The sequence below is a fragment of the Leucoraja erinacea genome, chromosome 6 (assembly GCF_028641065.1).
Source record: "Leucoraja erinacea ecotype New England chromosome 6, Leri_hhj_1, whole genome shotgun sequence".
NCBI classification, from domain to species: Eukaryota; Metazoa; Chordata; class Chondrichthyes; order Rajiformes; family Rajidae; genus Leucoraja; species Leucoraja erinaceus.
The window spans coordinates 63,063,495-63,078,620 of NC_073382.1; the positions used below are offsets into that span (position 1 = coordinate 63,063,495).

Consider the following 15,126-nt stretch of genomic DNA (forward strand, 5'->3'; position numbering starts at 1 on the left):
CCCCACCAGGAGGGTCTTAAAGCCCTCCGTGTCTTCCTCGACCACAGATCCAACCAATCCCGCCCCCACACCGCCACATCAGTCTGAAGAAGGGTCTCGACCCGAAATTTCACCTATTCCTTCGCTCCATAGATGCCGCCTCACCTGCTGCATTTCTCCAGCATTTTTGTCTACAAGTGTAATGAAATATCTTACTGCAGTAGCAGCACGGACATAGACTCAGACAAATACACAAGAATAAATTATACATAAAGTACGCATCAAATTTCTAAAAGACTGTGCCAAAAACAAAATGTAATTGCAAAAACATAATGAGGAAAAGAAACAAGCCCATGCACGTACATCTTTTTTTTTCACAATCTTCTTTATTTTAGAAATTTGATGTGTATGTTATGTATAATTTGTTCTTGTGGGAATGTCTGAGTCTATGTGCCAGTGATTTGCGGCAAGCAAGATTTTGAATTGTACTATTAACTCACCCTACTTGTACAATAAACTCTATAATGGAGCACTACTGTTCACCTCTTTACTGACTGAGCATCCAAGATGTTAACACCCAGGGACATGAGGCTGCTATCTCTCACCACCATTGACCCACCAATATGTTTGGTCTTCCAACGTTACCTTTCTGAAGACAATGCATCTGGACAAGGGTCTGGCATCCATTACCGATCTATTATAGAAACATAGAAAATAGGTGCAGGAGTAGGCCATTCGGCCCTTCGAGCCTGCACCGTCATTCAATATGATCATGGCTGATCACCCAACTCAGTATCCTGTTCCTGCCTTCTCTCCATACCCCCTGATCCCTTTAGCCACAAGGGCCACATCTAACTCCCTCTTAAATATAGCCAATGAACTGGCCTCAACTACCTTCTGCGGCAGAGAATTCCAGAGATTCACCACTCTCTGTGTGAAAAAAAAGTTGTCCTCATCTCGGTCCTAAAAGATTTCCCCCTTATCCTTAAACTATGACCCCTTGTTCTGGACTTCCCCAACATCGGGAACAATCTTCCTGCATCTAGCCTGTCCAACCCCTTAAGAATTTTGTAAGTTTCTATAAGATCCCCCCTTAATCTTCTAAATTCTAGCGAGTACAAACCAAATCTATCCAGTCTTTCTTCATATGAAAGTCCTGACATCCCAGGAATCAGTCTGGTGAACCTTCTCTGTACTCCCTCTATGGCAAGAATGTCTTTCCTCAGATTAGGAGACCAAAACTGTACGAAATACTCCAGATATGGTCTCACCAAGACCCTGTACAACTGCAGTAGAACCTCCCTGCTCCTATACATAATCCTTTCTTTCCCCCTCTGTCCATTCTCCATCCGACTGAGTGCCAAATATGCCCATCCTAGTGGTTGGGTCCTAGTCATCCTGTGATAACATCGCTTGCACTTTTCCGAAGTCCATATACCATTCCTTCTTATTTAATTTATTTTGCTGTTTATCAGAGGCTAATCTACATGCAGTGTTAATCTCTCATATTTCTTTGCAACATAAAACTTTATCTCCAACTTTTACCAGTTTATTGAATGATGAATGACTGCTCTACAAAGATGATGCATAACCTGTGAAATATTTCAATCAATTAATTTTTCTAATGTTAAGGGCCTGTCCCACCAGCATGCGATGGCATGCGTCTAGCGCGACCAAACGTGGTCGCTTAAGGCGTACGGCCTTGCGGGGCCGGTTCCACTTCGATCGGCGGAGGCTTATGGAGTTGTGCGGGGCTGGTCCCGACATCGCGCGGGGCTCCAAAAATCTTGCACTGTCCGAAGATTTTGCGCGACAACGGCCATTGAGGCCGAACGCAGCGCCTCGACGGGCGTACGCAGCATCTTCACGCCGTACGCAGCGTCTTGAAGGCGTACGCAGCGTCTTCACGGCGTATGCCTAGCTCGTGGCGTTGCGCGATGACGTCACTGCCCGGTGTGCCGTTGCGCGATGACGTCACCGCCCGACGCCGTGCGACGTCCAAATTCAGTTGGGCCGCCTCCTGCCCAGCTGATTGGTGAGTATGATGTTGGGACCAGCTCCGCACAACTCCATACCTCCGCGGTTGGAAGTTGGACCGGCCCCACGAGGCCGTACGCCTCAAGCCACCACGTTTGGTCGCGCTAAATGCACGCAAACGCATGCTGGTGGGACAGGCCCGTTATTGATGGTGTTTGTCTGACTTTAATACTGCAGAAACCAGTTGCCTACATTAGCAGACATGTGTCTTGGAATATTGCATGAATGGGAGCAGAAAGAGAAAGTGGTTGGAGCAAAGGATTCTTATCAGACAGCTATATCCCACAGGATATATTCAGGAAGCAATTATCAAAAAAGAATGTACAGTGTGTTTCTTGAGTACTTCTTGAAATTTAGAATATACTGAAAAAAAGCTCATGGGCCGGCTGGGAATTAAATCAGAACAAAACCATGGATTATTTAGCTAGTAGCGCTGAAGGTTAGTGCATCATTGAGCTATTATGCACCTGGCTTCCAGAAAAAAAAAGTTATGCATGTTGTCAATGGTTCCCTGCAGGATGGGGATTTTAACTTTCTGCTCATAAAATAAGCAATATTGCACTTTTTGCATAAGGGAAGCAAAAAAGATTCCAAAACAGAAACAAAAATGCTGAAAACACACAGCAGGTCAGGCAGCATATGTGGTAAGAAAGATACAGTTTACATTTGAGGGCACATGTGCTGTCTGACTGCTTCCAGCATTTTCTTTGGTTTCAGATTTCCAGGACCTGCAGTTTTTGATTATATTATGATTAATTATGCAATTCCCTCTCCAAATCCATCACAATTTTGTATACGTATTCAAATTCATTTCATAATTCTTTAAGCTTCAAGCCGAATAACCCAACATATTTAATTGTCATATGTACCTCCAATAATACAATGATCAATGTCCTGAAAATAATTTTCTATGAACTCTTTGCTTCCTTGGGCCTCTTATTTCCTCATTACCAGGTCCAGCGATTCATCTTTCCTTGCGAGGGTGAAGCATCCTGGTGAAGGTTCACCTGAACACCCTTCACAAATTAATCCCCTTCTTTGTCCTTTCCTCTTAACATTATTCCCAACAATTCCAGTGCAATTGCAGTTCTCCAATATCACCACCCTATCCTTCTTAAACATCTCTATTATTTAATTCTCTTTCTTTTGTTTTTATTGGTTTCCGGTTGACGGCGCGACTCACGTTGCAGCGGCCCCTGCAGCCTGTCTGCCTTTTTTTTTGGTCTAGTTAAATGTAGTTGTTGTGTTCTTTTATACTGTTTTTAACTGTGTATATGTGGGGGGCGGTGGGGGGGAACTTTTAAAATCTCTTCCCTGCACGGGAGACCTGACCTTTTGCCTGTCGGGTCTCCGTTGTTGTTGTCCGCCCAGCACCGTTGAGCGGCCTCCAACCGGAACGACCTGGGGGCTCCAGTAGCGGAGCCTGCGGACTACTTACCATCGCGGGGCTGGCCGGCTGCAGCTGCAGGCCTGGTGGACGGGACATCGGGAGCTCACGGGTGCCTGGTGGCAACCGCTTTATGGAGCTCCGCAATGCAACTTCTCCCGCCCGTGTCGCGGGGTTGGAACGACCCGGAGCGGGGCCGTACATCGCCCGATGCGGCTTTAAATGGTCGCGGGATATTCCAACGCCCGCTGGGGGCTCCCCATTGAGACATTAAGACCTGGAGTAGGGCCGTACATCGCCCGGCGTGGCCTCAACGCTGGGGGGCTTCAACATCAGGAGGAAAATGGAGTGCAGGGGAGAGAAAAGACTTTGCCTTCCGTCACAGTGAGGAGGAGATTCACCGTGATGGATGTTTGTGTGAATTGAATTGTTTGTGTGTCGTGTAGGAATTGTTTTGTTTGTATGGCTGTAGAAACAGAGTTTCATTTGAGCCTCACTGAGGTTCAAATGACAATGAATAAACATTGTATTGTATTATATTGTATTATATCTCAAATTTGGTGGCTCATACAATATCATCAGAAGCTTGGAAGTGAACTTCTTTGTTTTTATATCTAAGCTAATGGATTATTTATTTCTCAAGGACATCCACCCTATTTAGCACTGTAACACTTTGCTTATTGAATAATGCAACCCTGCCTCCATTTTATCTTTTGTCTTATCTTCTTTACATCAGTTGCATACAGTCCATATAAAATATATTGTGAAGACACGGGCTCAAGTCAGGAAGGTGTGAAATACTCTCCTCTTGTCTGTGTGAGTACAGTTTCGACAACATTCAGGAAGCTCCTCACTATACAGGATATACAATTCCTTTGATGTATACCTCATGCGCAACCATTCATCTGCTCCACAACCAGAACACAGTGGTAGAAGGTTCTACCATCTGCAGGATGTGCTGCAACAACTCACCACTAAGGGAGCAGCTAGCAAACATACAATCTTTAACAGCTAGAAGGACAAGGGCAGCAAAAGCATGGTAGTAATACAACCTAGAAGGTGCCTTTCAGACCACAACAACATCCTAACTTGAAAACATATTCCGCTCCTTTGCTGTCAGTGGGTCAAAATCCTGCAAATACCCAACCCTCAATGACTGCAATGTTTCAAATGTTGATCATCACTGCCCTCCCAAGGGAAATTAGGGATGGGCAAAATACTGGCTTAGTTTGTGAAGACCATAAGCTCATAAATGGGTTTTTTTAAAGCTGCATTATTACTGTTTTTATGGGGGGTTTTTAAATAAAGCCACAGCTTTCAAGTTATTCAGCAAACAATTCTATATATTATTTTGATAAGAATTTGAATATAACATTGTACAGTGCTAAATTTGAATATAACACAAGATGGTGAAAGTGCAGATGTTACATCAAGATTGAAAATCAGTCCCATGTACATGACCTAAAATTGTAAATCATGTAAACATAAGTAAAATCCGCAAAAATAGCAATTGATAGCACCAATCTATAGATGCTGATATCAGAAATTAAAGCCAGAGATACCCAGTGTGCAAACCAGTTAAAATCTAAGGTCAATTAACAAAAAAAGCACACTTTTATTTTTGTATAAACAACATATATTCCTAAAACATAGAAGTTGCATGAAAATGAGCATGAATTGGTAACCAAAATATTCATCTCACAGATGTCTTGCTAGTTCATCAAGAACAAATATAATCTAAATACATGATTTTTTAATAATGAATTGGATTGGAGGTAGCAAAGCAACACCATTTACAAATTCCACCAATTTTTGTGCTCCCTCTCTCATTTGTTTATTATTTTATAACATATACATACACTTGAGCAAAATAAAAATATGCAAAAATCAATGGCAAATCTAAAATTACCTGTTAATGTCTTCCTCTTCTTCTTCCTCCTCTTCTTCTTCATCTTCAAGCATATAGTTTGGAATTGGAGAATATCTTCCCGAAGTAATTTGTGGCAGTGAAGACTTGTGATCCAATGTATTATTATTCACATTTGAAGAGTAGAAATGGTTCTCTATTGGAGGGGAATAACCTGCCAAAAAATAAATATATATTTTTTTTTAATTTAAGGAAGCACAACTGAAGGATGTACAATATATTTCAACATTTTGTATGTGGCATATCTATATAATTAAGTCTCATCTTGACCACTTACTGTCTGCGCTGTATATTGATTTTAGAAAAAACGGCACCATATTTCGCTATGATTTTTGGCCATCTTACTCACAGTCCTCCTCCGCTGAGCAGGCCCCGAGGATTTTTCCAATCGATTAAAAATAAAAAAGTTATGAGTGTTTAAAAAACATTGAGATCCTCTCGCCTGTCAATCAACGGGATGAAGGTAACGCCCCTTCCGGGGAGGGGGGGAGGGGGAGTACTATAAAACCCGGGATGCCTGGACATGACTCAGTCATTCTGCAAGATTGCAAGGGAGCGGTCAAGACTCTCATTCTAAACTGAGAATCAACTAAACTGTGAGTCTGCAATGTATTTGCAATAAATGATTTGTTAGCCCTTAATGACAATGCCATGAGTTGTTTGGCCTGCTGCACTGCCTGTGCTGAAACTGCAATGCTTTATTAGGTCCGACTGTGTTTGGAAGGAATAAATGCTTTATTAGGTCCGACTGTCTTTAGTTCAAAAGTCCCGCTCATTTCGTGACTTCCGCTTAGTGGACAGGTCGCGCTGATTGCATAATTTCCGGTGAGTGCAGAGGTCATGCTGATTGCGTAATTTCCGGTAAGTGCAGAGGTCACGCTGATTGCGGAAGTGCCGCTGTCTGCGGAAGCCCCAAAGCGGAGAGGCCGCGCTCAGCCGTGTGAGTATTCAAGAAAGTTTACTGCCATATATTTGGTGTGCGAGTCAGTGAGTGTGGGCGTATGCTTGTGAGTGTGTGTGTGTGTGTGCGTGCGTGCGTGCATGCGTGCGTGTGTTTGTGTGTGAGTGTGTGTGTGTGTGTGTGTGTGTGTGTGCGTGTGTGTGCGTGTGTGCGAGTGTGCGAGTGTGCGAGTGAGTGGTCTCAGTGACTGAGCTGCCAGTCCAAGAATCCATTCGGCCCACAATGTCCCGACTAGCCCTCTGGAAAACAGTTCCTTCGGCCCACAACACCATGCTAGTGCTCCAAACCCCACCCCACTGGCCAGCAATATTGGAATTGGGGAGAGGTGGAATATTGTGTTGGGAGGTCAGCCCTCCCGTGTGAACACTTAGTCTAGTTGGGATTAGAAATGAAGACTAAGTTACAGAAAAATCTGTGTGACATTGAACTCGCCCTGGAATAGCAACCACATGCATCTGAAAACAGAGAAAGTGCATGAGAAGAAAGGTTTTAGACAATTTACTATCCATTTAAATAATTGATTTTGATTAAATGATTTAACTGTTAAAAAGTGGTCAACATTTCTATCTTAAACAAAAACTTTTAGTAAAATCCAATATTCTTGATATTGATAGGTTTGATCAATGGATTCTGACAAAACGTACAGTGGACATGATTTCACTATACAAAAACTACAAGAAAAATGCAGGAAAAATGCCTCCATTACATGGCCTTTCTCTAATTCATGAAAACCTTTAATTCATTTAATTAGAAGAGACTGTGGAACATGCTGCTCAAATATGACAGCTTGCAAAAAAAAAATCTTCATCCTACACTTGTTCCACAATGGCATGCTAGTAATGATCTAACGAATGGGTCTACAACAAAATTATTCTCAGATAGGATAATAACTAAGTCTCAACGATTGAAATGACTAGAAGACTGACAACCCTGTAGGTCTAGTAAATATTTCAGAGCAGAGCAGAACGGACAGCACCAGGATACGTAGTATGAAATTACCCGATGGAATCTGACTACATGTATTGGTTTTGGATTGAGTTGGCATCAAAATAAATTATGTGTCCTCAGACGAAGGTGGTATCCATGAAAAGTTAAATGTTATGGTGTCTTCCGAAAGAAAGGATCTATTAGTTCAACATATTCTATCACTCATCTTACCTTTATTTTTGAAGACCTCCACCATTTTTTGCAAATGCTAAAACCTGAATCAATTAAATCACTCATATTACATTGATCTATTTTGCTCTTAGTCATTGTGACTTTTAGGTAATTATTATTATGAATTTATTAAGATTATAACTTTGTTTAGATTTGGCCCATTTTCACATGCTCCTATGTGCAAATTATACATATCACACATTTTAGTGTTGGTAATCATTTTATTAGCAGTCATGAGAAATTGGGTCAGGTAATTGGGGCACTTCACTTAAGCACATTTCATGGTTGCCCACTTTTCAAACGTGTATTTAAATGGCATTTTCCAGTATGCAGCACCTTTTTCACATTTACCAAACAGAATTTGAATGTTCAAGAATACATTCATAACATACAAAAAAGCTATAAATTTTGGAGCCGGTCACCAAAGAGACGGAACTTCCATTGATGAATTTCTTCATCAGCTTCAGATTTTATTCATCAATACATTTCTGTCAGCAACTTTTGTATTCCCAGAACATATAACAGCCCTTCTACATTATTCACTGTACAGCCAAATGTTGCAATTTATGCCAGTATGATAAATCCATGCCAATCACCCTGTTGGTTCTGCTCTGTGCAAACCATGACTGGAGATATAGGGGAGCAAGATGCTTGTTGTGGTCAGACATACTGAAAAAGCCACAGCAACCTTTTCTTCAGCTGTCCCATGATTGCCATAGTGTAAGGTTCGTCAACTTTTTAAGAACCTTCCCTCTTTGGTGTGCAATGACATGGCAGCTGGGATCTCGGCAGGCAGCCATCCTCGGGCATCAAGCAGGTAAAACCTTTCAGAATAATTCTGTGATTCAGCAGGTTTTTGTGGGTTATATACAATAATTTTATCACACACCAAAAAATGGTAAACGGTATTTACTAAATTGATTGAAATATATTGAATAATTTATATATTTTTGGAAATTGACACCATGACGGAAAATCCAAAACACCAGTTTTTCAGGTAAACAGATAATAAACATTGACAGTTTGGGTTCAATTCCTCACTAAAAGTAGACTTGACATACCCAGGATTTGCAACAATAAAAAGCTCCCTTCGTAAACTTGACTTTTCAAATCCCACAGTTATATATATGATAGTTTAAAAAAAAAATCATTTAATTATGAAGTTCCAAAGGAGATCATTGTCAGACACCACTGGTGAAACCCTACCAATTTGTTTACCTGGCCATTATTCCTAGGGTCAGTTTCCAGTTGTCTAATCAGTTTTGAACAACTCCCGACAGCCATCAGACTATTAAACACTACAACCTCATATAGGCTCTGAACTACAATAGATTATTATTATTATTGTTGCACTGTTTTGTTTGTTTTTTGAGTATGTGTGTGTATATATATATATATATATGTGTATATATATATATATAGATATATATATATATATATATACACACATATATGGGTATGTTGCGAGTATGTGTATATATATACACACTGAGCTTTTCTTTTCTCTCTCTCGTTTGTCATATCATACTGTATTTGCATATTCTGTTGTTATGCAGCAAGTAAGAATTTCATTGTTCTATCTTGGACATATGACAATAAAACTCTTTTGACTTTTGACTCCAGACTAATAACGTACCTTCAATTGCAAGCCATTAATAATACCTAACACTCTAACACAAGTCAATTTAAACAAATTCTATTATCTATTATCTGTCTTCTTTATAAAATTACACCAGTCTATGATAATAATATGATAACATGTAAATATTAGTCACTTAGAAACATAGAAAAACAGGAGTGGACAGGTGCAGGAGTAGACCATTCGACCCAATATGATCATAGCTGATGATCTAAAATCAGTACCCCATTCCTGCTTTTCCCCATATCCCTCGATTGCTCTAAGAGTTAAATCTAACCTTCAAAAATTCTATTTGGTTCATCAACCACGAATTACTATCCATCCTTACTAACTGAAAATAATTATTTCTGTAAACAGGAGGTGAGCATTTATGACACTGCTATTTAAGAAAAAAGAGAAAGAGAAAAAGGAAATAATAGGTTATTTAGCCTGTATCAGTAGTAGGGAGCCTGTATTGAAGTGTGCCATAACACTTTGAAAGCAATAATAGAATGATTGTACCGAACAGAATCAGCATGGATTTATTAGAGGAAAATAATGTTTAACTGATCTATTAGAGTTCCTTGAAGATGTGATTTGAGAAGAGCTAAAGGGAAACAAGAAAAAAATAGATATTTCAAAGACTATTGATAAGGTTCCATTAATGAGCTGTTCAAAATGTTTAGAGTTGCGTTTCCAAGATGGCTGCCGGAAGGGAGAGTGAACGCTGGCGCGATTAGCTGCCGCTGCTCTCTCTTTGCATTGTGTCTTTGAATTGTGTCTTTGAATTGTGTATTGTTGATGTCTTTACTATTTTTTTTTTTTGTCGTTATTTTTTGTTTTGTTTCATTCGCTTACATATTTTGTATTCTGTTTACTAAATTTTGTAAGGTGTCCTTGAGAGTCTTGAAAGGCGCCCATAAATAAAATGTATTATTATTATTATTATTATTATTAGAACTAGGCAAACTGCAACTAATGGGGCACAGCAGCGATCAGTACCGAGGCTCCATCGAATCACAATCCATATTGATGACTTGGCTGAGGTGACTAAATGTCATAAGTATAAGTCTGCTGACAACACTAAATTAATGGAATCCGTATGAAGGAGGATGTAAAGAGGCTTCTAAAGTGATTAGGAGAGCAAATGTTTTTCAGCCTTTAGTATTTATCTGAATGCAGGAAAAAGTAACTGTTACGGTAATTGCATAAGGCTTTGGTGAGACTGCATCTGGAATATTGGGCACAGTTTATGGCCACTTACTTGCCTTGGATGTACTTGCAACGGAGAGGATGCAGTAAAGACTGGGTAAAGGGATAGCAAATTTTCCATGTAAGGTCTAATTACACTCCCCTTTAGAGTGTGGACAAATGCGAGGAGATCTGATTGAAGTCTAGAAAATTATTTAAGAATTTGACAGGCTGGATGCAGGGAAGATGTTTGTTCTGATTAAGAAATCTCGAACCTGGGGTCACAGCCTCCGAAAAAAGGGAAGATTATTTAGGACTGAGAATTGGAGACATTTTTTCATTTAGAATGTTGTGAGTTTTTGTAATTGTTTTATCTCAGAGCTCTCGGAAGCTCAGTCATGAGTTCATACAAAACAGAGATGAATAATAATTATGGATATGGATTAAATCAAGGGATAAAAGGATAGTGCAAGACAATGAAACTGAGGTAGAAAATCAGACATGATCTTAATAAATGGCAGAAAAGGCTCAACATTGCAGAGAGTTGTGGATGTAGTTCAGCACAACACACAAACTGGCCTCCCCACCATCTACTCCATTATTCTTCACGCATGTCATTCTCTCTGCAGCCCTCTCGTCGGGCTGAATATATAAAAGCTTCAGCCCGACCAGCATATATCACCAGATTCAAGAACAGCTTTTCCCTGCTGTTATAAGACTACTGAAAAGTCTCCCATTATAACCATATAACCATATAACAATTACAGCACGGAAACAGGCCATCTCGACCCTTCTAGTCCGTGCCGAACACGTTTTCTCCCCTAGTCCTACTCCCCTATACCTGCGCTCATACCATAACCCTCCATTCCTTTCCCGTCCATATAACTATCCATTTATTTTTAAATGATAAAAACGAACCTGCCTCCACCACCTTCAATGGAAGCTCATTGCACACAGCCACCACTCTCTGAGTAAAGAAGTTCCCCCTCATGTTACCCCTCAACTTCTGTCTCTTAATTCTCAAGTCATGTCCCCTTGTTTGAATCTTCCCTACTCTCAGTGGGAAAAGCTTATCCACGTCAACTCTGTCTATCCCCCTCATCATTTTAAAGACCTCTATCAAGTTCCCCCCCCCCCCCTTAACCTTCTGCGCTCCAAAGAATAAAGCCCTAACTTGTTCAACCTTTCTCTGTAACTTAGTTGCTGAAACCCAGGCAACATTCTAATAAATCTCCTCTGGACTCTCTCTATTTTGTTGACATCCTTCCTATAATTAGGCGACCAAAATTGTGCACCATACTCCAGAATTGGCCTCACCAATGCCTTGTACAATTTTAACATTACATCCCAACTTCTATACTCAATGCTCTGATTTATAAAGGCCAGCACACCAAAAGCTTTCTTTACCACCCTATCTACATGAGATTCCACTTTCAGGGAACTGTGCACAGTTATTCCCAGATCCCTCTGTTCACCTGCATTCTTCAATTCCCTACCATTTACCATGTACGTCCTATTTTGATTTGTCCTGCCAAGATGTAGAACCTCACACTAATCAGCATTAAACTCCATCTGCCATCTTTCAGCCCACTCTTCCAACTGGCATAAATCTCTCTGTAGACTTTGAAAATCTACTTCATTATCCACAACTCCACCTATCTTAGTATCATCTGCATACTTACTAATACAATTTACCACCATCATCCAGATCATTGATGTACATGACAAACAACAGTTGACCCAACACAGATCCCTGTGGCACCCCACTAGTCACTGGCCTCCAACCTGACAAACAACCATCCACCATTACTCTCTGGCAACTCCCATTCAGCCACTGTTGAATCCATCTTGCTACTCCACCATTAATACCCAACCATTGAACCTTCTTAACCAACCTTCCGTGAGGAACCTTGTCAAAGACCTTACTGAAGTCCATATATACAACATCCACTGCTTTACCCTCATCAATTTCCTGAGTAACCTCTTCAAAAAATTCAAGAAGATTAGTCAAGCATGACCTTCCAGGCACAAATCCATGTTGACTGTTCCTAATCAGACCCTGTTTATCCAGATGCTTATATATATTATCTCTGAGTACCCTTTCCATTAATGCGCCCACCACTGATGTCAAACTAACAGGTTCATAATTGCTAGGTTTACTATTAGACCCCTTTTGGAACAACATGCGCAGTACGCCAATCCTCCGATACTATTAGCTAGCATTTAGTCTCAAACTTCCAACCTACCTCTTTACAGATGTTAGACTACAATTGTACCCTGGTAGAGCCAGTCATACAGCATAAAAACAGGCCTGTCAGCACATCTCATCCTTGCCAACCAAGGTTATTATACCATCTAAGCTAGTTACATTTGCCTGTATTTGGCTTGCACCCCTCTCTACCTTTCCTAACCATGTATCTGTCCAAATGTAATTTAAATAGTTTTATGCCTCAACTACTACCTCTGTCAGCTTTTTCCACATATCTACGAACTTTTGTGTGAAAACGTTAACCCTCAGGTTCCTATTATACCTTTCCCCTCTCACTTTGAACATATGCCCTCTTGTTCTTGATTCCCCTACCTAGGGAAAAAAATTCTGTGCATTCGCCCTATCTATCCCCATCATGATTTTATACACTACTAGACCAAGTGCAGACCCGTTGTGTCTGTTTCCCCAACGGTGTTTGCGGGGGTGGGGGGGGGGGGGGGGGGCTGCTGCGGCATCACACTCACATTAACCACCCCCCAAACACACAGGTGGAGGAAGGGGGGTGAGAAGAGGGGGGGAGGGAGGGAGGAGGATGAAATGGGACAGATTTGGGAGGGAAAGGAGAGCGAGGTAGGGGGTGAGAGAGAGGGGGATGGGGAGAGAGATGTGGGGGGGAAGGTGGGTTGGGGAGGGAGGGGAGGAGGGAGGGAGGGGGAGAGAGGGTTTTATACACTATAAGATTACCCCTCAATCCCCCGTGCACCACGGAATAAAGTCCTACCTTGCCTAGCCTCTACCTATAGCTCAGCCCTCGTCCATTCTTCACATAAAAGCTCTTCACTGTTCTCGAAACTTGAGATATTAAAAAATCAATGCCAATACCAGTTTAATAACAAAAACCTCCTTTCGCAGGGCAACCAGAACTGCACATAGTATATCAAGTATGGGTTTACCAATGTTTTGTATAACTGTAATATAACTTCCCAATTCATGTAATACATATATTTCATTGCTGTACTTTAATTCCATCAGGTTCGATCGGGACCAGACATCATAACAGCTTTTAAATATGGACCAAAAAGTTGAATTCTAAAGGTGAAGAAACATTTACTGCCCTTGACATGAAACACTGCATGGCATCAAGGAGTCCTTGTAAAATTGAAGTTGATTAAAGAAATCTTCCACTATTTGCAGTTGTACATAGTGCAAAAGATAAATGTGGATTTTGGGGAACAATTATCTCATCCCTCGGATATCACTGTAGGAACTCCTCAAGGCTGTGTCCTAGGCCCAACTGATTCAATGGTATTCTCTTCCCCTTTCCTTCAAGTTCATAAATGTGCATATTTGGTTATAATTTCATAGTCTTTTCCATTCACTTGGCTCATTCAAGCTTCAGATAATAAGTGTCAAATAATACTATCACCAAGGAAGAGAGTAAACATCTCTCCTTGACATTTTAACATTACAAACATTACTGACATAAACTTTCCATTGATTCTTATTAAACTAAAACTTAATCAGACCATACATATAATGATGTAAACAGGTGCGGCCCCGGAGCACCAGCAGCTACGGCCGCCCACCGGCAGAGGCGGGCGGGTGCCGGTGACTGACAGCGGACACGGTCAATCAGTGCGGCGATGGTGCAGTAAGGAGCGTCGCCGTCCTGGTGGTGACTGACAGACCAATCTGCGCCTGTGCGATTTTAAAGATTTTTGAACCTTAATAAGTTTTTAAATATACCACCGATAAGAACAAAACGGTGTATTTGCAGCACATGAGAATGGTGAGTAAGGTGGCAAACAAATGTAGCGCTATCTCGTACCATTTTTGTGCCATGTAAAAACAACACAAACCGGAAGATAACAAGATGAAAGTTTTAGTTATGTATATATAGATAGATGTGTTGCTGCATTTATTTTATCTAAGAGGGACAGCTTTGTGAAAGAACATTCAATAATGCATGTAGTTTACCTGAGCCGTCCATCTTCAGCTGCGGCTCCACTGGGTATAATTTTAGTAATAAATATCCCAGGGTCATCTCCAATATGAGGATTATCTGTGCCTCCTGCAATACTGAACCCCAGGCCAGAATTACCCTGTTGGTAAAATAAATGGCAGAATTTAATTTAATGTGATTACTGATAACATTCCACATGGGATGGTCTATCTGTGATAACAATACATGCACCAAACGGAACATATTGTGAATTGTGGAAAGAGATATATGGTGAATAATCTGCAACAGTTTACTGTCGTATGACTGGACTCTAAAGATCTCAATAGGAAACTGCTGTCAACACAAAATAAAGGTTTCAATAATAGTACAGTCCCTGCTTCTTACAATTAGTATGTACGTGTGAATGCAATGTACTGAGAAAGCAAAGTGGTTAATATAACCAAAATAATCGAAAGAGTTTATTTTTAAACAAATGTGAAGACGAGCTCATGGCAGTTGAAAGAGTTCCTCAGGGGGGGACAAAATAGGATATGATGTTAATGAGAGCAACATTTTCAGACTGCTCCTTTAAATAGTTAACAATTGAGCAGCGTTTGAAACTTTCTGGTTTACATTATTTTTTTAATCATTAAATAGGTTTAACATAATTTCAGACCAATTTGTATTGTAATTTCTTGATCCAACTTTTGGTTGTAA

General features: G+C 40.6%; 1 protein-coding gene across 1 annotated transcript in view; it reads right to left on the bottom strand.

Annotated features, from left to right (window-relative positions):
* Positions 1–15,126, bottom strand: part of LOC129698425 (disks large homolog 2-like) — a 633,990-nt gene that overhangs the window by 366,232 nt on the left and 252,632 nt on the right. Inside the window, exons 10-12 of the mRNA XM_055637570.1 lie at positions 14,445–14,569; positions 10,332–10,372; positions 5,313–5,484 (exon numbers count right to left, since the gene is read on the bottom strand). Coding sequence (XP_055493545.1) covers positions 5,313–5,484; positions 10,332–10,372; positions 14,445–14,569 — 338 coding nt within the window. The remainder of the gene's footprint in view (positions 1–5,312; positions 5,485–10,331; positions 10,373–14,444; positions 14,570–15,126) is intronic.